Genomic DNA, 21,935 nt, shown 5'->3' on the forward strand with positions numbered 1-21,935 from the left:
AGCCCAGCCCCTCCCCCTCACATACACAGACAAGAAATGGTTTGTGGCAAAATAGTTTATTGCTGCCATCCCCATGGTGGGCCACTGGGGGTTATGAGGGTTGCAGTTGGGTGTATCACAGCATCTTCTTGAATAGGGCAATGGCCTCATCCACCTTCCTGAGCTCTGCTTCTGTCTGTTGGAGCTGGGGGTGGAACAAGGGGGTGGTGGGTGGTGAGGACCCGGGCACAAGACAGCAGACCCCCAACACCCATATGACAGTGGGGGCAAAGTTGGAAAGATGGGTGAGGACCATGGGAGGGGTAGTTCAGGGAGTGTGTACTTGCTTGGCTGGCCTCCCCCACCCCTAGAACTCTCACTGGCCTCCCAACCAGCACCCCTGCCCTCTTGGGTCTGCCTTGTCTCAGAGTGGACCATCTCCATAGACAGACAGGCCTCAGAGCCCACAAACTCAGAGTCAAAGTGCCCAGGCATCAGCACCCCCACCTGGGTTGACTGCCATTACTATTTCCGTATGTGTGGTTTATCCCACTGCTTTCCCAAGGAGGGGCACGCCCAGTAGGCTCTGAAGTAGGTGCTAGACCTGGGGCTCCCTGACTGTATGTGGGGTCTCAAGCCCTGCCCCAGGTCTGTAGGATTCCAACTTCAGAGCAGCTAAGTGGGGTGTGAAGGGCCTGACTGGGGGGCAGGATACCCAGTTGTAGGCCTGTAGGCCTGCCTCTGCCTCCAGCTTGCTGTGTGGCCCTAGGCTGTGCCCTCCCATCATGTGTAAGGGGGATTCCATGGCCTCCTACAGACACAGACCCCACGTACTCATGGGCCTGGGCTTTGTGCTCCCCCCCGATTTCCCAGGCAAGAGGCCAGCCTCTTGGCCTGGACCTGATGATGGGGGGGGGGCTTTTGCAGGGGGGAAAGATGAAGAGCGCTCCCCACCACACACCTTGGCTTTGTCTGCCTCCTGGACGTTGAGGGGAACCTTGGCTGGGTAGCCCGGGGCAGCACGGCGCTCCTGCAGACGCTGGGCTTGCCGCTGCACCTCCCCACGCTTGGCCTGCAGCTTGCCCAGCTCTCGGGCTGGGTCCACCAGCCCCTGCAGCTGCAGGTGGACGGAGCAGCGGTCAGAGGCCAGGGCCACAGCACAGCCCTGTGGAGCAGGAGCCCCCAGGGCCAGGACAGCTACCACTCCCGCGCTGGCCAAAGTCTGCACGTAGGCTGACACGGCGGAGGCCTGGGCACCTGTGGTCTCGTCAGCTACTTCCAGGAAACCTGTTGGAAGAGGAAGGTGGTAAGGCCTGGTCCCAGGGAGACGGGAGGGCTGGCAGCCGCAGCCTGATATAGATAGGGTCGTCAGAGTGAGCAGAGGGGCCTGTGGGACAGGGTGGGAGTGGGGCCTAAAGCTCACAGTCTGGCCGGATGCGGGTGAGGTTGTAGTCAGCACGCAGGGAACGCACAGCTCTCGTGATGCTTAGTGCCAGCTCAAAGGCGGCTTCCGCCTCAGGGTCCTTCCAGGAGCACTGTGGGGCAGAGGAGGGGGTGAGGGAGGCTGAAAGAGAAGGCCAGAGCTCCCCCTCCAAGCCATACCCCATACCTCCAAGGGCTCTGGGTAGGGAGTAACACAGAGGCTAGGGGCAGCTTGTGGAGTCCGCCGAGGCAGCCGCTGGAACAGCTCCTCAGTCACGAAGGGCATGAAGGGTGAGAGCAGCCGCAGGCCAACGTCCAGGCAGGTGTAGAGGGTCTGGCGGGCACAGTCAACTGCCACCTGGTCTGCCCCATTCAGCACAGGCTTCAGGCACTCCTAGGAGACAGAGAAGGACAGTGGTCAGGGCAGGAGAAGGGGTGACTCAGGTCTCATGGCCCACCACTGGCCAAGTTGGGCCCAGGGCTCTGCTGTTTCCCCACTCCTCTCCTGCTTCCTACAGGCCCCACTTGCTCCTTCTCACCAGGTAGACGTCACAGAGCTCATAGAGCCAGAAGCTATACTGGGCGGTGGTGACAGCTGGGAAATCGTAGGCCTGGAAACCTTGGTTGCTGAGCCTCACGGCTTCAGTCAGCCGGCTGCGGATCCAACGGTCCACCAAGCTCTCGTGGCCTCCAGGCTTAGGGGGGAAGTGGACATATCAGCCAGGGGGCCCCATATGGCAGAGGCCAGAACTGAGGGCCCCTAACCCATTGGGGCAGGAGCCAAATGGGGTCCAAAGCATCCAAACATATGCCTAGTATCTGGGTAAGAAGGGACAGGTCCTGGCCACCTCTACAGAGAGCCCCAATGCCCCAGGCTTTCCCTGTAACAAATCTGTTCTTATGTATCTGACCCCACAACTACATGGAGGCTCCTTGGGGTAGGGGCTGCGCCTTGACTCTCTGGCTGTGATCCTGGCACAACATGGCCTTGATGACTGAGTGGCAGGGGTACAGCTTGTATGGGTGCTGCCCGCCTCCCCATGTACCAGGCCCTCACCTCAGAGGTGGGTGAGGGCACAAAGTCCTTCCCAAGGCCCCGGAGGGAGAACTTGGTGGCGTTCCAGAGCTTGTTGCAGAAGTGGCGGTAACCCAATATCCGGTTCACATCCAGGTTGATGTCACGGCCTGGTTGAGGGTGAAGTGTGAGTCCTCACCAAATCTCTCTCCTGCCCTACCCCAGCAGGGCCAAGAATGGAGGAGAGGGGTGAGTCTCACAGAAGGAGGTGGCCGAGGGAGAGGCTGTCGGGCCATACCTTGGGACGTGTAGGCACAGAGTCCAAACCGGAGGGCATCGGTGCCACACTCAGGAATCCCTGCCGGGAAGTCTGCCTTCTACAGGGAGGAGACAGGGAGGGGATGTCCTCAGCCAGCCCACCTGCATACCTGCCTTTAATTTTCTAACTGTGGTAAAAATATATATGTAACAAAACATTTGCCATTATGACACTCTTTTTTTACACTTCATACATATACTGTAACATTGGTTATGTTCATCACGTTGCGTGCCCTCACTATTCATTTCCGAATTTTTCCATCACCCGTAACAGAAACTCAGTGACCCCGAAGCAACGACGCCCTCTTTCCACCTACATCGAATAACCACGGATAAATATTGGTCTCTATACATTAACCTATTCTAGATATTCCATCATATGATATTTGTCCTTCAGTCACTGACTTAGTTCACTCAATGTTTTCAAGGTTCGTTCATGTTATGGCACACATCAGAACTTCATTCTCTTCATGGCTGAATACTATTCCTTTGTGTTTTTGTTTATCCATCCATCAGCACCTTGTTGGCCCAGTGATTAAGAGATCGGCTGCTAACCAAAAGGTTGGCAGTTTGAATTAACCAGCCACTCCTTGGAAACCCTATGGGGCAGTTCTACTCTGTCCTGTAGAGTTGCTTGCTATGAGTTGAACTTGACTCAAAGGCAGTGGGTTTGGTTTTTGGTATCCCTCCATAAGCATTTACATTGTTTCCAGCTTTTTAATACCTGCCCTTCTTTAGCCTTCTCCACCTCACTGGGATCCAGGTTGCTGTTCAGTAACTGGTCATGGAGCCCCTGAGGGTGGAGGCGGGAATGTTAATAGCTGTGGCTGCAGCCCCACAGCCCCCCTTGGCCTGGCCCATTGCCCAGCCCCACCTGCAGGGAGACTCCAAGGATGACATCCAGGGGGTCGATGACATTGCCTAGAGACTTGCTCATCTTCCGGCCATGGGCATCTCGCACGATGGCATGGAGGTAGACCTATAGGGCAGGTGGCAGGCAAGAAGGCCTATGAGCCTGAATACCCTCCAAGGCCCTCCCACAGCCCTCCACAGAAGCTCTGCTTTGAGCCCCACCCATGCTAAGCCTTGGGTAGGCTGTGGGAGGGGTCTGGGCAGTCTTCACACCTCTCGGAAGGGTAGCCTGCCAGTGAGCTTCAGGCCAAGCATGACCATCCGGGCTACCCAGAAAAACAGGATGTCGTGGCCCGTCTCCAGCAGTGTCCCCGGGTAAAACACACTCAGGTCTTCTGACTGAGGGCAGAGGAGGGCATGATGGGGAGCAAAGCACCCACCTCCAAAACCCCCACCCCACCCTTGCCCGACACTAGGAACCCACCTGGTTAGGCCAGCCTAGGATGGAGAAAGGGAAGAGGCCAGAGGAGAACCACGTATCCAGCACATCCTCATCTGAGGGAGGCCAGAGGTCAGAGGTCAGAGGGAGTAGGGAGAGGATCAGAGCCCCAACCTGTCTTGACCCCCAGAGCTCGCCTTGCCTTGCTGGAGACTGATCTTGTCAGGAGACATGCCAAACTCCTTGGCCGCCTTCTCCAGGGCCTCTCCCTCGTTGCGCCCACTCACCCAGTACCGCTCATCAGGGTCCTGCCAAGGGTAAGATAAGCACCCAAGGGGGCTCCTTGGTCTTGCTCCCTGAGCCCTCAAGCCCTGACCCCTCCCTGCACCAAGTACCCAAAGAATTCACAGCTGCCCCAGATGTTGTAGCACCTAGCCCTGCCCCCGGCCTCACCTCCCCAGGGGGCACAGCAGGGTCATCGATGGTGATGAAGTAAGCTGGGATGCGATGGCCCCACCACAGCTGCCGGGAGATGCACCAGTCCCTGTAAATGGTGGGCACAGGGTGAGAGTGGTGGGGTCAGGGAGGGCAAGAAGGCACCCTGGCCTGGGCCCTGCCTAGCCCCTCACCCAGCTGCCCCTACTCTAAGGGTCCTGCGCACCGAATGTTGTCCATCCAGGCATGCCACGTCCGCTGATGGGCCTCGGGCAAGATGCGGAGGTCACCCCTCGTAACGGCAGCACTGGCAGCCTGGGCCATCTCCCCGCAGCGCACATACCACTGTGGCCGAAGCAGAGGCTCCACCACATCCTTGGAACGGCTGAGATGTACACGGGGAGGTCAGGACCCTGAGGAGCAAGGAGCCCCTCCCCCTCCTACTCTGCCCCAGCCCTGTCCTCACTTGCAAAGCGGTACCACCATGGGGTTGTCCTTTATGTCCCGGAACAATCCCTGTTCCTTCAGTGACGCCAGCACTGCCTTCCTGGCCTCAAACCTGGGCAAGCCCTTGGTGGGAGAGAGGTTTTGTCAAATCTATACCAAGATAACCTTCCTCTTCCCCACCCCAGGCCCCATGCCCCAGCAGCCTCACCAGGAAAGGTGGGGGCACGTTGATGAGGGCCCCACGCGAGTCCATGATGCTGATGGCCTCCAGCCCGTGCCGCTGCCCAACGTCATAGTCATTCTGGTCGTGTGCAGGAGTGATCTTCACCGCACCTACGGGTGCACATGGGGTCCTAGGCAGAGTCCCACGCTCTCCTGCATTTCCCGAAGGATGTACTCCCAGGCTGCCCCGGGTCCCCCACTTCCCTAAAGCACTCCTGAGAGATCCAGCCCAAGTCCAACATGTGCAGTTGAAGCTTATTTTTTCTTTAAGAGAGAAGACGGATGGTCGGGGGCGCTCAGGAGCTCCAGTCTTCTGCTTCCCACGGGACCAGCCCCTTGCTCACCTGTGCCAAACTCCATGTCCACAAAATCATCAAAGATAATGGGGAGACTCCGAGACAAGAACGGGTGGACGACACTCTTCCCCTTTAGGTGCTGAGGACAGAAGATGTCAAAAATGTACTAAGGGCTGGGTCTGAGCCCTTCCCACCCAAGGTTCTGGCTGTCCCAACACTCAAACCCCTCAAATGATCACTGAGGGCTCCATCTTCAGGGTTAAGAAAGGAGCTGGAAGACCGAGTTTCTCGTTCTCTCTTTAGCCCAAAGTTTCAGTCCCTGCGCACCTGGTATCTGGGATCTTTGGGATGCACAGCCACAGCCACGTCGCCCAGCATCGTCTCAATTCGAGTTGTTGCCACCACCACCTCCTCGCCATTGTCTGGGGTGACAAGTGGCCTTATGGTCTCAGCCCTGGCCCCTTCTCACATCCCCACCCCACCCACCCCAGGATCCTGGTGCCCAGGCTCCCACCTGAGCCTTGGACCTTGTAGGCAAAGGAGACAAGGACCCCAAACTCCACCTTCTCCTTGTAGCCAGGCACGGAGAGCAGCGTGCGGCCCGGCAACTCCTTCTTATCCACCTGTGAGAAGGGTATTAAGGGAAGTGGTCCAGCGCCTGGGGCTGGGTGGAGATTGGGAGGGTGTGGGGAGCAGGGGCTGCACCTCGATGTCAGAGATGGCGGAGTTGAGGGTACAGGACCAGTTGACAAGACGGGTGCTGCGATAGATGACTCCTTCCTCGTGGAGCCGGACAAAGGCCTCTGTCACAGCTGCTGAGAGTTTCTGGGTGGAGCAGGGGGAGTCAAGAGAGATGAGCCTTGGTGCTCAGGGGCCTAGACAGACCTGCCTAGGCAGCAGGGTCCAGAGAGCCCTGGCCAGACCAAAACAGAGGCTCAAGTCCCACCTCCCGGCACTCAGACCCGTTTGCGGGCTGGAGGAGAGAAGCACTTTTATTGAGGGGAGAGGGGACGACGGGAACAAGTCTCGTGATGCCGGAGATGGTGGGGACAATGCTGGCGCAGAGAATCTTGAGAGTTCAGACTCCACAGGGGGCCAAGGCCTGGTCAGGGAGCCTCACATGTAACTAGAGGGTCTAGGAGCTCACGGAAGGGCCACGACGAGGGCGGGGAGTGACATTTGTGGTAGGGCCCTCAGTGGTTTCCTATGAGTGGGCTCCCCTCCTGAGACGCAGCAGGTTGACTCTGTCCATTCCCCCCCGGACTCTTGAGACACTTTATACTCACAGGGTCCATGGTGAAACAGGCTCGATCCCAGTCCAAGGAGCTGCCGAGCTTTTTCAGCTGGTGGTAAATCCGGTCACCTTTCCTGGGAGTGGACAGACAGGCCAGGATCAGCAAGGAGTCCTGGGCTGGAGGGAGACACTGGTGGGCTGATGTGGCAGCATGGGGATCACTCATCCTTTTGACCTGATTTGGGCTCAGGAACCAGCTGACCCTCAGCCTCTGTGAGGGACTCTGCCTCCTACTGCCGGGGTCACTACAGGTGACAGAGGTCTTTACTGGGGCAGGGGCAAGGAGGCAGGGCTGTGGTGCCCACAGGGATGACGCATACTCACTCCTCCTTCCACTTCCAGACCTCCTGCAGAAAGGCCTGGCGGCCCAGCTGGTGTCGGCTCAGCCCCTGCTCATGCCACAGTTTCTTTTCCACCACCACCTGAGTGGCAATGCCCGCGTGGTCACAGCCAGGGTTCCACAGGGTGGTCTCCCCACGCATGCGATGCCTATGGGAGTTGGGTGGAGGACCAGGCTCACCCACAGGCTGACTTAGTGGGTGAGCTGGGCCGGGGTAGCCTGGCTCCAAAGGGAGAAAGGGCTTGTGGGCAGGGAGTCAATGGGCTGTAAGGAAGGAAAGGGCTGGTGAAGTTTGAACCCCTCGTGGTTCTACAATCAGTCAGAAAAAGAACATTTGCAGGAATAGCCAAGGTAATTTTGAAAAAGAACAAAGAGGATGCCCTTGCCCAACCAGATAGCAAAACATATGAGAAAGATATGATCATTGAAACAGTAAGTTAGTGCAGAGAAACAAAGGAACAGTTAGGAGAACAAAGTGACTGGAAACAGACTCAAGCAAATGTAATATTTGTTAACGGTGGCATTTCACATCAGTAAGGAGGGATAACCTAGTCAGTAAATTTGTTTGGGACAGAGAGAGAGCCTTCCTATAGAGCTGGTGCCCTGAACTTGGACTTCTAGAATCTTAAACTGTGAGAAAAAGGAGCCCTGATGGTACAATGGTTAAGCGCTCTGCTATGAAGCAAAAGGTTGGCAGTTTGAACCCACCAGTGGCTCCACGGGAGAAAAGACCTTGCAATTTGCTCCTGTAAAGATTACAGCCTAGGAAACCCTATGGGGCAGTTTTACTCTGTCACATAGGGTCACTATGCGTTGCAATTTACTCCATGGTACGCAACAGCAACAAACAGTAAGAAAATAAATTTCTGTTTATTAAAGCCACCCACTTCTATTTCTGTTGTGGCAGCACTAAGAAACTAAGACAGGCGTCAAGGAAACTTCAGACTTCAAAATACTCACAATAACAGTATATTAAAATATTTCTTGATTAAGTTAAAATAAAGCTATTTTTAGTAGAAAGAGAAGAAGGGAAGAGAGCCCACAAGTGAGGGTGTTGGATGGGGCTACCTGACTAGGGAAGGATGCTATGTATTAACAGAGGACAATGTCCAGAAAGAGAAGTGTAGTGCCACCAGGGGGCAGAGCTGAAGGCCAATAAAGAAGGAAAGTAGGTTGCAGAGCAGATTAATGTAATTGCTGTCAATAAGGTGTACACCTCTAAAAAGCTGAACTGGCATAAGTTGTGTAGATATATTTACAACAATGACAAAAAAAAGAGTAGCTACTGAGGCTGCTTATGTACAACCAAATACCTCATGGGATCTGGTTCCTTGATTTGGAGGTTTAGGGTCATAGTTTCATGGGACATTCCGGTTAACTGGCCTAATAACATGTTTAGTGCTTCTGTTCTACCTCCTAGCAACAGACGGAGAAGAACAGTCAGGGATAGGAAGAGGAAATGAAATGTGTGGCTAATTGCCTCCACGAATAGCCTGCTTCCTTTGCCATGAGACTAGAACTAGATGGTGCCTGGCTACCACTACAGAACATTTTGATCAAAGATTCTATACATGTAGTCCCCGACTTATGCTGTATTCTACTTATGATACACTATACTTACAACCCTCTTTTTTTGTACTACATACAATATTACAGTGTGTAATTTGCTGATGTTATTCTCAGATGTTCACTCACAGATGTTTACAGGTAATGTTTCCAACTCCCAAAGACAAATAAAGATCGGATTTATAAAGATACTGATAATAAAAACCATTAAAAAAAAAAAAAAGAGGTATTTGACTTAAGTCAGAACTGAATTATAATGGAGTCATCAGAACGGAACCCCATTCCAAGTCAGGGGCTACCTATGGAATAGCCCTGATAGGAAGCGGGAAAGTGCAGAACAGAATTTCAAATTCTCATGGAATCTAGATTTTCTGGAGCCATGGAGGGTGTAAGAACCCCTAAAACTACTGCCCTGAGATAATCTTTAAACTTTAAACCAAAAATATCCCCTAAGTCTTAAAACCAAGCAATAGTTTAGCTTAACTTGTAAAATACGTCTGCTTTAAACATTATGCTCTTTCAAGAACTATCTATATGGGATCAAACTAACAGCAACTTGAGATATTAGATAGGAACCTTAGGGTACAGTGAGTTTATGTTAATGTGGGAGGAACAACTCAGAAAAGAAAGGTGAGAATGGCTGTATAACTTAAAGAATGTAATCAATGTCATTCAACTGTACATGTAGAAACTGTTGAATTGGTCTATGTTTTCCTGTGTATACTCTCAACTACAACAAAAATAAATTATTCAAAAAAAAGAAAGAGAGTGGACAGAGGGCACCAATCAGGAAGAGAAGGGAGCCACAGGAGTGGGGAAAGAAAGCAGAAGAGGCCAGCTCAGCTCAGAAAGAGGACAGGAGCTCACCATCGGGTTAGAGAGTCCTGGATGGCGTTGGTGAGCGCATGGCCCAGGTGCAGGGAGCCCGTCACATTGGGGGGTGGAATGCACATCATGAAGACGCCTTGGGGATTTGGTGCTGACACACTGGAACGCTGATGGGGGTGGGGGGATGGGATACATGCTTAGGCCTCATGTGACCTCTCCCCACCTCCTCCCAAGTGATGTGTCCTTCAGCCCTGCCCTTTCCTTCCCCATCCCCTCTAGGCCTGGGTGGCAGTGCCCACTCACCCCATACTCTGGTTTGAAGAAGCCCTGCTGCTCCCACCAAGGGTACCAGGCAGCCTCCACATACTGAGGGCTGTAGGAGTCGGGCATGGTGCCGCTGACATCTGGGGTAGAGGGGAGGTGGGGTCAGTGCCAAGGCTAGGAGGAGCTGGGAAAAGGACAGGCCAGCACAGAAGGAGCTCTGGGCTTCTCGCTCACATCACAAGGCAGTGTTGGGGGTCTGGGGGATCTGCAACCTCACCAAGTAAAGTGGTGGGAATAAGGATGAAGCAAGAAGGGATAAAAGTTTGGGAGGAGCTGCTAAGGAGGGTTGAGGTGAAGGGTGGGTATCCCTTCCCCATCCCAGTACCTTTCTTTTCGCCAGGTGGGGTTGGGATGTCATAGGTAATGACCCCAGGATCCCGTTTCTCCTTCTTCTCTGGTTTGGGTTTCTTCTGCTTAAGAGGAAAAAGACACAGGCCCAGACATTAGTCATCCTTTGCAAGACACTGGCCTTTTTGTCAGCTCTACCCTCAGTCTCTCACCTCCCCTGAAGGTGGCTGCTGTTGGATCTTCTGCTTCTGTTGGAATTTCTCTAGCTTTTCCCGTTTCTTTGCCTCTTTCTTGAGCTGAGCAGCTGTCTTTGGGGGTGCAGGAGCCTCAGGGCCTGGAAAGGGGTACATAAATGCAGACTCAGCCTGAACCTGCTAGGGACCCTCCATGAAGATGATACTATGTTTCACGTGGGCTATTTTAGCTGCCTGAGAGCTCCCCTATACTGATCCTCCCATTGTACCCTCCCCAGACCCCTGCAACCCCCTACCATTTCTGAGAGAAAAGAGGAAGTGAGCTGCATGGAAGGCCCCAGAGACTCCTAATCCTTCACCCCCACCATTTGTCACCTGTCTGTTGGGAGAGGGGCCTGGCCCCTGAGTACAGAACCACCTCTCCCAGCACGGCCCGGAATTCTGGCTGCTGGACACACGTGATAAACCAGCGAGTCACGTTACCCCAGATCCGGCGGGCTGAGGGGTCTAGGACCTGGGATGAGGATGAGGAAGAGGGAAAAGAAATGAGTTACCCTTAGTCACAGTGAGGTCTGAGGGGAGCTGCCCTCATCCTTCCCCAGGCCCCAGTGACTCACGTATCGGAAAGGCAGCAGCAAGGCTGTGACAGCTGCCAGGTCAGCCAGAGTGGGGGCCTCCCCAGCCAGGTAAGTGTGCAGCCGAAGCCACTCCTCCAAGGGGCTCAGGGCCCGGCCCAGGGCCCCTAGTGCGGCCTGGCAGGAAGAGGAAGGGGTGTGAGACAAGGCTTGGCCTGCCTCAGTCCCCACCTGGCTCCCGGAACTCAGTCCATTTGGCTTCCCTCTGCTCCCACAAATCCCAAAGGCCAGTTTCCTCTTCTCTCAAATGTTCATAATAAAAGTGCTTCCTCCCCATTCATTTAACAAACCCCTACCGAACACTTACTACATGCCAAATGCTATTAAGAACAGGTTAGTACGTGAGGTAACAAAGTACTTGCTTCAACAAATATTTATTAAGCACCTACTATGCACCTGGTGAGAAGCCCTGGTGGTACAGTACTTAAGAGCTCGGCTGCTAACCTACAAGTCAGCAGTTCTAACCTAACAGCTGCTCCGTGGCAGAAATATGTGGCAGTTTGCTTCCATAAAGATTACAGCCTTGGAAACTCTGGGGCAATTCTGTTCTGTCCTACAGGGTCACTATGAGTTGGAACTGACTTGATGGCAATGGGTTTGGTTTTTGGTATGTACCTGGCAGAAGTCCCTGGGAGGTACAAACAGTTAATGTGCTTAGCTGCTAACCAAAAGGCTGGCAGTTTAAGTCCACTTAGAGGCACCTCAGAAGATAGGTCTGATGATCTACTTCTAAAAAAATCAACCACTGAAAACCCTATGGATTTTCTCCACTAGTCAGGAAGGACATTGGTGTTAAGTGAGAAAAACCACCATGTCTTCCAGCGTATTGGGGAAACCTCAGATGCAAGGCCTTCTGCTCAGGTGTCTATGAATTCATATCGCTGGAGCACTCATTATGTCCCTGGGGATTGCAGCTCTCTGTAAGTTTGCAGTAGCTGAACCATGGAGGCATCTATGGATTTCTACAGAAATTATGATTCCATGAAGGATTCTGAAGAGATGAGAAAAGCTGGTATGCTTCAGAGTGCAAAGTGATTTGGAATATAAAGAATTTCTTTGGATTGAGTTTCATGGAAGTTGTCACTGGCCTATGTTCCTGAATTATGAAACACGACTCTGTGGGCTAAGGAATAGTTTCTCTTGGTAAATGAACAATTAACAAATGAAAAAAAAAAAAAAAAGAAAATTCTACAGACCAGTTCTACTTTGACACACATGGGGTCGCCTTGAGTCAGAATCACTCCACCGCAACTGGTTTCAGTTTATTTTTTTATGTGCCAGACACTACTCCAGGGTGAGATCAGAATTTGAACAAGTAGGCCAAGTCCTTGACCTGGTAGAGTTTACATTCTAGTGGAGGAGACGATAAATAAGCTAATATATAATGTAGCACCCTATTTAACTGCTATGGAGAAAAACAAAGCAGCGTGAAGGGGCAGGGAGTTCCAGGAGAGGGTGGCTCTCTTTTTTTTAAATACGGTGACCAGGATTTCAAGGAACAAGCCAGGGCCTATGCTACATATCTATCCATTCAGTCAGTCGGTCATTGATGAGATACTAAATACCCACCACATGCTTCATACTCTGATAAGAGCTACAAGGACACTCAGGCACAGCCACACTCTGGAGGCACATTTACAATGTGGTGGAGTGATGCATTGAAGTTAAATCTCCCCTTTTTTCCCCTTAATTTCTTTCCTCATTTCATTTCTCATTCATCTCCTCCTGGCAACTGTTATCTCTCCCCACCCTGCCCAAGCTGCCCAAATCTAATCATCTCTCCCTCACCCGGTCTTTCCCACCATTTCAAAGTAATCCCTATCACTCTCAGTTTCAAACTCATCACTTATTCTGAGCCTTTAAAGAGCAAAACCCTGGGCTATGTGCTCTGCACACATTCTTTCATCTTCTTAACAACTCAAAAGTATTACATCACTTTTGTTTCACAGACACAGTGAAAGCAAGGCTGACAGTTTTAGAAACGTGCTTAGAATAACCATACCAGGTGGGAATTGGGATTTGATCAAATGTTTTCACTCTCTGAGAGAATATTCTCATTATCCATTCCAGTCCTTGCTTCCTTCCTCTGAATCTCCCTGTTCTTTCTCTCCACTCACCTGGGGGTCCTGGGCAGAGCTTCGGAGTCCCAGGGCTGGCAGTGTTGCCCCACAGGCAGCTGGTATGAGCTCCGTGTCGGCATAACTGACCCACTGTTGGACAAGGACTGCTGCCTGGCTACCCCCAGGGCCCCCCAGGCCTGCTGGCCACAGCAGCTGCGCCACAGCTGTGGCCCCCCACACCCAGAGCCCACCTGGCCCTTGCTCCAGGGCGGGCAGGCGGGGTGGGGGAAAGGGAGTCCTGCTGGTCGGGGGGGGCTGAAGACAGATGCGAGGGTGGGCACCCCCCCATCCGGGACCCTCTCCAGCCTCCCCATAGCGGGCGGCTATGAGGGCTCGGAGGCTGGGGAAGGCGTCTGGGTGAGGGGAGACGTAGAGGATGGACATGGCTATTCAGGGACTCCGAACAAGACGGAAAAACCTGAGAAAAAAAGACAGGGTAAAACGAGAGATTCAAGGGGGGTCCTATCCCAGCAGAGGGGACCCTCACGGGGACTCCTCTGCCAGGGCTGGAGGTCTGATGAGGCCTCGGGAGCCGAGGGGCGGCTGTGGGAGCGCCTGGGGCAGAGGGGGGCGGGACTCCCCATGATCACGGTCCTCAGGAGTGTGAGGGGGCTTTCCGCGTCAGCAGGGACGCACGTTCGGGCCGCGTGTACATACTGGAGGGAGGTGGTTAGGCCGGGCTGGCCCGCGGCGGGATGGGCCGGGCGGCCTGGGCCGAGGAGTCGGGCAGGTTGGGGCGGCGGCGGTGGCGGTCTTTCGGGCGATCCTAGTTTCCCTGCGACCGCCTCCCGGGCCGTCGGCACCCACGTGTCCCCCGCCTTTATGACAGAGAGCGTTTCCGGGCCCGCGGATCCTGGCGCGGGCGGCCGCGTCCCGCCTGCACGGGCGGGCTCGGCCCCTGGCCGACGCTGCTCCGGGGTCGAGCCGCCGCCGGGGGCCGCACTCACGAAGAACGGGGAGGGGCGCAGGCACAGCGCGGGAGGGCGTCCCCGGGACCGCCCTGCAGTCAGGCGCCGCCGCGGACACCCTGGCGGGGTCCTCGGAGCTGGCAGTGTGGGTGGTGGGCGGCCGCTAGGCGGGCCCGGGAGGGCGGTGCCCAGCGGGCAGCCGGCGAGTATCATCCTGCTGGAGCTAGACTCTGCCGCACCGATGGGGAGGGGGAGTCCACCCTCCTTCCTGAGCCTCATTTCTTCACGTGTGCGATGATGGCGTCACATTAGGTGGCCTCTGTGGCACTCGGCGGCACTGGGTTAGGTTATGGTCCTTGTAACTGAATTTTCGCCTGTGGCGGGAACTCATTTGCTGAATGAATCAAGAGTTTAGTAATTCCCTGTCATAACTCTATGCAATACAAGTTATGTCCTGTGTTTATTTACCTTCTTAACAGATATTCAGAAAGACTACCGATTTCGCTAGATTGAGAAAGAAACTCAAAACCTATCATGGATTTTGATGTCTCATAGTATTAACTGCCACATAAATGAGAGAGCACAGAAGTGTTAAGGGTACCTGGGAAGTGTGGAACCCCCTTGCAGTAAACAATTTGGCCTTTCGCCCTGGTTCCTGAGAGCCTGGCCAATGAGGCCAATGCGGGGGGGCTGACCAGACAGAGGGAACCTCTGGAAAAAGGATGTACCCTATCATGGCCATGTGGTGAGGTCAATAAAAGGCCTTTTAAGATGTTCACTGGAGCTTCCTGGGACCTCCTGGACCTCGCCCTTGGTGTTTGTATCCTTTTTTCTGCTGAAGATAGCCCGTTCCCTGCAGTTTTTGAGTCGTTTCAACAATTAAAGCACCTAGGAAACAGAAGGGGCCTGTACTTGCTGACCTAGCCCCAGTGACCGGGGACGAGAGACAAAGAGCTGCATGGAACAGCTGGAGTCTGAACTGACCAGGGAAGGGAGCTGAGATTCCCACAGGACGAAGCTGCATGTAGAGTGGGATTTGTTATCCACCACACATTTGACATCAGAGGTGGATAATCTCAGCCTCCCTGGACTGGTTATGACACCACAGTGGCAAAACACTCCAGTTATAGGTACAGTATAAGCAAAAGACCAGGGAGAGAAAATAAGTAGGGGCATATTCAGGAAAACATGGTGTATAAAAAAAAAAAATAGTCCAGGTTATTACACGGTTTATACAAAGGGGAGTAGTGACAGATAATGCTATGTAGTTGGGGTGGGCTCTTGGCTATGGGAGTGGAGAGTAACAGGGCTTGAATGAATCCAGCATCACCTTCCTGCCCCCTGCCCCAAGTCCCTGCCCAAAAAGACATACCACAAAACCACAACTCAAATTTGCATCATGAATTTTATTCCCGATGCGGGACAGATTCCTTCCAGCCCCAAAGAGAATCACACCCTGCCCTAGAAAGATCTAAGAGGCTCTCCTACAATTTCCAGGGAAGGAGTGAGAAAGGCAGGTGCTGGGGACTGGGAAGGCTTTGCAGTTACCCACACTACTTATCCTCCCCTTCTCAACAGAGGAAACCTGCTCCCCACTATTATCCCTCTCATCTGCTCATCGTTAAAAAAAAAAAAAAGCCTCACTATTAAAACTCAACCAGCCAAAAACAAAACAACTCCATGGGTGAGAGGGGCCCTGGGCTGGGATATTAGGTTATGGGTCACCAGTGGAAGAGGGCGGGGAAGCAGAGAAGGAACCATCACTGTTTCTGCTGCAGGGCCTCCTTCCTTGCTGCATCCTGGAGCAACTGTGTGTCAACCTCATCTGCTGGCAACTGCACATAGCGGACCACCGAGCCCCGGATGAAGCAGTTCTTCACTGACAACTATACAAAGACAAACAAATGTGAAAACATCCTTAAAATATCCTCTACCAAAAAAAAAAAACATATCCTCTACCAAAAAAAAAAAAACATATCCTCTACCCACCCTGGGGCCTCCTACTTTTGGAGGTGTTTCTTCACCATCCCTACTCACCATGTGAGGGTATTTCTCAGGGTCTGTGACGCTGATATCAGTTAGTTTGATGTTGAGATACTAAAAAAAAGATGGAATACCATCATTAACCCTAGAGACAAGATGCAAGTATCCAGCCCTTAAGCTCTCCCCTCTCCTTCCCCAAGACCCAATTCTGGGCTCTTGCTATATCTCACCTGATCCACAGAATGGAGTGTTCCACAGATGCTATCAGGGGGTAGAGGGAGAGAAAAACCGAATTAACTTACAGCAAAGTCAACAAACATAGAGGTGACTTCAAAGGTGGGCCAAGAGAGACATCTTTAAGCCCTGGAGTAAGAAAAAGCTTTAAGAATGGTGTATTTTAGACCCCGCATCTTCCCTCTCTAAACCAACCCACTCAAGAGCTACCATTAAACAACTGTTAAACACTAGACCTGTACTGTGCATAGTTATTTGTAATCTTTACAACCACCTTACAAGGTAGCTATTACCATGTGGCACTCAGAGAGCTGTCTAACTTGCCTGACTTTAGAGCAAATAAGCAGGGACTTCAGGTCTGATGCTTGCAGCATGAGCTATTTTCAAACATTTATTGCTTTGGAAGCAGAAGCCCCATATGTAAAGTAGATAAAGGTAGTCAGCATTGCTCTTGAAGATGCAGACATAAAGGGCATCTGTGCTCCCAATCTGTGTTCTTCTTATTAATTGCCATCAAGTCAGCCCCCAACTCACGGCAACCCCATACACAACAAAATGAAATGCTGTCTGGTCCTGTGCCATCCCCATTAACAGATTGCAGGTTGAAACGTCATCACGCATAGGGGTTTTCACTGGCCAATTTTTGGAAGATCACCAGGCCCTTCTTCCTAGTCCATCTTGGTCTGGAAGCTTCACTGAAACATGTTCAGCATCACAGCAGTACACAAGCCTACACTGACAGATAAGTGGTGGCTATGTGTGAAGTGCATTGGCTGGGAACCGAACCTGGGTCTCCCACATGAAAAGCAAAAATTCTTATCGCTCCACCACTGTCCGAAGCCCTCTAAAATGTTAATGGGGAATGCTATATAAACACCAATGCTCAAAGTTATGCTTCCTCTCTCTCTCAACTTTAATTTCTATCAATGGCTTCAACAATTTAGTCCCGTAACTTCAAATCCTGTAAGTTGTACTTCTTCGCTCTCCATGTCCTGTGAATCTTCATCATCTGCTGACTTCTGTTTCTGTAATTCCTTTTCTAGTTGGACTTCTACAAACCTAGGTCTTATTATTTTGAAGCTCGACCCAGGCCAACATCCAACCTGGTTGTGGTTTCTGTTAAACTGATTTTAATGTTTTTATATTTACCTTTTAATATATACAAATTTGCATAGATCAAATATAATTACATTTTATATTGATTAATTTTATTATGGAGACACACAAATGTTATGACTCCCATGTGAACACTGCCCACCCTTACCAGTCCTTCCCTATCAATACCTCCATCCACTCCTCCATATTATTTTGAAGCACCAGTCGCCTTGATTTTAACCATCTTGCATGTCATCCCCAAACTCAAGCTCCTCGGAACTGTGGTTCTCAAACAATGACATGTGCATGTAAAATCTTCAGTAAATACAATATAGAGAATACGTGTATGCGTGTTGTACTTAGGGCTGCCAATAGCTTTTTCCAAAGAACACTGCTCTTTAATTGCCCTTCCTTATTTTTTTGTGGGGGGGGAGGTATTAAAAATGTTTTAAATGAAATGATAGTAATAATGGCAGTTTAAAAAATATCCTGTCAAAAATAAAGTTGGCAACTCTAGGTTGGACTCCCAATTTTTGTAAAATTCTATAAGTCTTTGAAATCCAGTGTCTGAGATTTACTGCCTCAGTGATGTTCTCACCATGTCCCTGGCTGCTCAAAGCCTGTGACTGCTGCACTTCACTGCCTGCAGCAGTGGAAGCAACTTTCAGGAATTGAATCAGGTGGTGTCATTTTATTCAGTCCCTTAAGGAGGAGACACTTGGCGTAAAACTGGTCTGACAACAAGGATGAGGGAAAGAGCTCTTCTCCCAACCAAGGAAACATCTTAGAGTCTTCCAAGTCCTTGCTTTAGGCCCTGGGCTACAACCTAAGTTATTTATCCTTGCCATGATGAAGGCCTAGGAAGGAGAAAAGAGGGAACTCAAAGACAAGTCATCTCACAGAATGGCCTAGGGCTGGTTTTTGTCTTGCTCTACAGCCCCAACCCATATGCCAATTAAAACTGTCTGCATCGCCGGTGGCATGAGTGCCATAAATTGAAATCTCTGGCCTAAAAGGCTAACGCCTTCCAGTTCAGCCCCTCTCCTCACCATTCCCTGCCACATCAATCCTTCTCCCACAAAGAAATAATTTCACATTCTCCTGGGTGGGAGAAACTGTTGGGGAGAGAATACATTAATTCAATCTCTTCCTAAAGTATAATCGGATAATAGTTATAAATACGTTTTACGTATTTATAGAAATAATCAGATGTATACATAAGATGTTCAAGATAGCATCATTTGTAAAAGCAAAGAATCAGAAACAGCCTAAGTGTCTAAAACAGATCTTGGTTAAATACCAAAACCCAAAACTGTTGCCATCGAGTTGATTCCAACTCATAGCGAGCCTGTAGGATAGAGAACTGCCCCACTGGTTTCCGAGGAGCAGCTGGTGGATTCGAACTGCCAAACTTTTGGTTAGGAGCCATAGCTCTTAACTACTGCACCACCAGGGCTCCTGGTTAAATATAGCCATCTAACAAATAATAAAGTACTAGACAGTAGTTAAAAATTTTAAAGGATCAACTTTATTTACACAGAAAAATATCCATAAGTGAAAAGTTTAACAATTACATAGAGAATATGATCCTATTTTTAACAGTTTTTTTTTTTTTTTTAAACTGTTTAACTTTTTTAAAAAGGCACCAGACAGAACTGGATTTCAGTTCTGGCTGTATGGCTTAATTGTGAGGACTCCAGTGAGTTTCTAACCTAAGCTTCAGTTTCCTCAAGTATAAAACAAGAACAATAATATACACCACATAGGGGTGTTGTGAAAATTAAATGAGTTAAAAAAATGCAAAGTACTCAAAACAGTGCCTAGTCCAGAGGAGGCTCTCAAACATTAGCAATTTTTTTTTTCATTCAGCACACATTTATTAAACTCCTACTATATACCAGGTCTATGTGGTGTAGTGGTTAAGAGCTATGGCTGCTAACCAAAAGGTCGGCAGTTCAAATCCACCAGGTGCTCCTCAGAAACTCTATGGGGCAGTTCTACTCCGTCCCGTACCGTCATTATGAGTCAGAATCGACTCGACAGTAGTAAGCTAAATGTGGTCCTGGTCCTGCAGGGAGGACAGGCTCTAAACAGTAAATATATTTCTATGAAATCACAATTTGAGAAGTACCCACTAGGAAGAAAGTAGACTCGATGACAGAAGGGCCTACTTGCCTAGAAGGACCAGGAAGTCTGTCTGAGGACAGAGCACTTAACCAAGTCCTGAAAGATGATTCAGAGCCAATGATACAAGGAGATAAAGGATTTACAAACAGAAGACAATACAGACAAAAGAGACTGCACTGGTCTTGTTAGTCCTCTGTTTTCTTTAGGAAAAGGAAGATTACGCCACACATACTATTTTGCAACAGCTTTCCCATATCAGCACATCTCATTCCTATGGGACAGCCGTATAGTATGGAAATACAACAATTTAATAAACCAATTCTATATTGATAGATTTCAAATTGTTCCCAATTTTTGGCTATTGCAAATAAAGCTACAAGCATCTCTGGACATTCATCTTTCCTTGTGGAATTGATTGTTAAATTTCTAGAAGTTGGGTCAAAGGAACATATGATTTAATCAGAAAAAAATAAAACTGTGTTTGTTTTGGAAAACATTTTATTGACATCTCCACATTCTGACCTCTCTAATACTTACCCTTTAAATTATATATTGCTTTGTATCGTTTTCCCATACACAACTTCCCAGCTAATGCGTAAGCTTAGGGCACAGGTTGGGTCATTTATTTCTTCTGTATCTCTCCCACCTTGCCCAGCCATCAAATACTTATCAAACTAAAAAGGTTCCAGGGCCCTGGGCACACCCACCCGCTGCAGACTTATTGAAATAGATACCTACCTCAGGTCATTTTTTAGTTCCACGACCACATCCTTTCCAACAAGGGACTTGAAAAAGGAATAGAAGAGCTATACGGGGACAAGGGAAAAACCATCACGTGGAGAAAACAGGTAGGGCAAAATGTCCCCCTGCCGGTATTCTCAAATACTGGTATTGGGATCCCCACCACATCCCTGGCAGTTCTAAAAACTCCACAGGAAAGAATACTCGGTTGACAGGCGAAAAGCTGGAGCAGAAATGATTCCGCACATTAGCTAAGTCCCTTACTTGAAGCACCAGAGGGCAGCTCTGTCCTGCACTACTGGGGCTCCCGGACCAGCTCTCCCAATCACCTCTTCTGGGCCCCTGCATACTCCTTCTAGTTAATTGTTGAAGGCATCCCACCCGCCCTCTCGAGACCTGGTCTCTGGCTGGGAAATGCTACTTGAAATCTAGCTTTTCCCTTTCCTGTTATCTCTGCCTACTCTTTTTTCTCAAAAGGGAGGGAAAAAAAAAAACCCATTCGTTCCCACATGCCTCCGCGAAGAACTTGATGCGCAGTAACTAAGAATGGAGGGAAAAGCCCAGGGCTCAATACCAGGCTAGAGAAGCAAAGCCTGGACTCGCAGCTCGCCCCCAACCGCCTCAACCGTCCTGGATCCCCGAGGGCGCCCCCTTGTGACGTCACGGTACCTACCATGATGCTCGCGCCGCGCGCTGCAGACCGGACGGGAGAGGAGAGGCACTGGTGCCGCGAGCCGGAGGCCGGGCGGCAAGTGCAGCGCGAACTTACGCGTGGGACAAGCCGGGGTCGTGCAGGCGCAGCCGCCGCAGAAAGCTGAGAGCGAACAAAGGAGAAAGCGCAGCAGACTCGTGGCTAGGGTAAACAGACCGACGGGAGAGAGCCGAGGAGAAGATAAAGACGGGAAAGGGGCGGGACTTCCTGCCTCCCGACTTCCTCCCGAAGCGGCTGGCTCCCACCGCGCAGGCGTTGGCCGAGGAACATTGGAGAGGCGCCTCACCTGGTCTCAAAGGTTTTTGTGCAGTTAACAGCTTAATGTACGCACACCTACACAAACTTCCTACTGGAGATTGTGAAAATTTACTACTATTTGTGCACTTTTTATGTTACACTTGGATAAAAAGTTTTAAAAATTGTTGAGTCCCCAAGATCAAGAGCAGCCTGGGCACAAATCTTGATTTTATCAAAGCCTTTTACTGGCAGTGGATTCTGACTTATAGCTACCCTATAGGACAGAGTGGAACTGCCACATAGGGTTTTCAAGGAGTGGCTGATGGATTCCAACTGGTCAGCAGCCATAGCTCTTAACTACTGTGACACCAGGGCTCAGATTTTATCAAAGGTTCCTTATAAATAGATTTCTCCCAAGGACCCAATCTTTGTGTTCACATTTCTTATACACTTTTGCCTAAGAGTGTCCTGTAAAAGGCCTGAGTAGATAACTAGGCACAGACTGGCTCGGGGGTAGAAACATTGCAATATTTTACTTTCAAATATTGCTTCCTCAAACACAAAACAAATGCTGTTAGATATACTTCTATACTCGTGTCCCCCAGGCATATATAACATGCGGTATTATGACACAAGAGGGTTTTTTTTTTTTAATGTTATAAGACTACTAAATCATCCTTGCATTTACTCTGCACAAAAATATCCGTTTTTTTCTAGGGAACACCTAGCTCATTTGGCATAACAGTTCATAAAAGTGTTTTACATTCTACATTGGTGAGTAGCATTTGGGGGTCTTAAAAGCCTGTGAGCCGCCATCTAAGACAACACTGGTCTCACCCCTTTGGGAGAAAGGGAGAGTGAAGAAAACTAAAGATACAAGGGCA

The 21,935-nt window shown here is 50.5% G+C and overlaps 2 protein-coding genes and 1 pseudogene across 3 annotated transcripts; 1 reads left to right on the plus strand and 2 right to left on the minus strand.

Annotated features, from left to right (window-relative positions):
• Window positions 1–44: 44 nt before the first annotated feature.
• Window positions 45–13,902, minus strand: VARS1 (valyl-tRNA synthetase 1). Of its 2 annotated transcripts, none has more exons than XM_049889018.1 (30): window positions 13,672–13,902; window positions 13,012–13,432; window positions 10,877–11,011; window positions 10,635–10,773; window positions 10,278–10,399; window positions 10,103–10,190; window positions 9,757–9,857; window positions 9,493–9,620; window positions 7,044–7,208; window positions 6,712–6,793; window positions 6,131–6,250; window positions 5,940–6,048; window positions 5,753–5,847; window positions 5,474–5,564; window positions 5,116–5,240; window positions 4,927–5,030; window positions 4,687–4,845; window positions 4,479–4,569; window positions 4,228–4,333; window positions 4,071–4,141; window positions 3,860–3,985; window positions 3,609–3,713; window positions 3,459–3,527; window positions 2,715–2,793; window positions 2,459–2,586; window positions 1,941–2,096; window positions 1,589–1,795; window positions 1,403–1,514; window positions 941–1,266; window positions 45–184 (listed from the first exon to the last, which is right to left on the minus strand). In XM_049889018.1, the coding sequence occupies exons 2-30, from the start codon at window positions 13,396–13,398 to the stop codon at window positions 116–118; spliced, it is 3,795 nt and encodes a 1,264-aa protein (XP_049744975.1). In that variant the 5' UTR covers window positions 13,399–13,432; window positions 13,672–13,902; the 3' UTR covers window positions 45–115. The 2 variants fall into 2 exon arrangements, with proteins under 2 accessions (XP_049744975.1, XP_049744984.1); XM_049889027.1 differs by having other exon boundaries at window positions 10,103–10,187; window positions 13,672–13,901.
• On the plus strand, window positions 11,706–11,929 carry LOC126078488 (cytochrome c oxidase subunit 6C-like; annotated as a pseudogene).
• Window positions 13,903–15,308: 1,406 nt separating the features above from the next.
• Window positions 15,309–21,016, minus strand: LSM2 (LSM2 homolog, U6 small nuclear RNA and mRNA degradation associated). Its single transcript, XM_049889051.1, has 5 exons — window positions 20,776–21,016; window positions 20,100–20,167; window positions 16,136–16,166; window positions 15,960–16,019; window positions 15,309–15,808 (listed from the first exon to the last, which is right to left on the minus strand). Exons 1-5 carry the CDS (start codon window positions 20,776–20,778, stop codon window positions 15,683–15,685), a joined length of 288 nt encoding a protein of 95 aa, XP_049745008.1. The 5' UTR covers window positions 20,779–21,016; the 3' UTR covers window positions 15,309–15,682.
• Window positions 21,017–21,935: the final 919 nt, after the last annotated feature.

Source organism: Elephas maximus, chromosome 1 (genome assembly GCF_024166365.1).
Source record: "Elephas maximus indicus isolate mEleMax1 chromosome 1, mEleMax1 primary haplotype, whole genome shotgun sequence".
NCBI lineage: Eukaryota > Metazoa > Chordata > Mammalia > Proboscidea > Elephantidae > Elephas > Elephas maximus.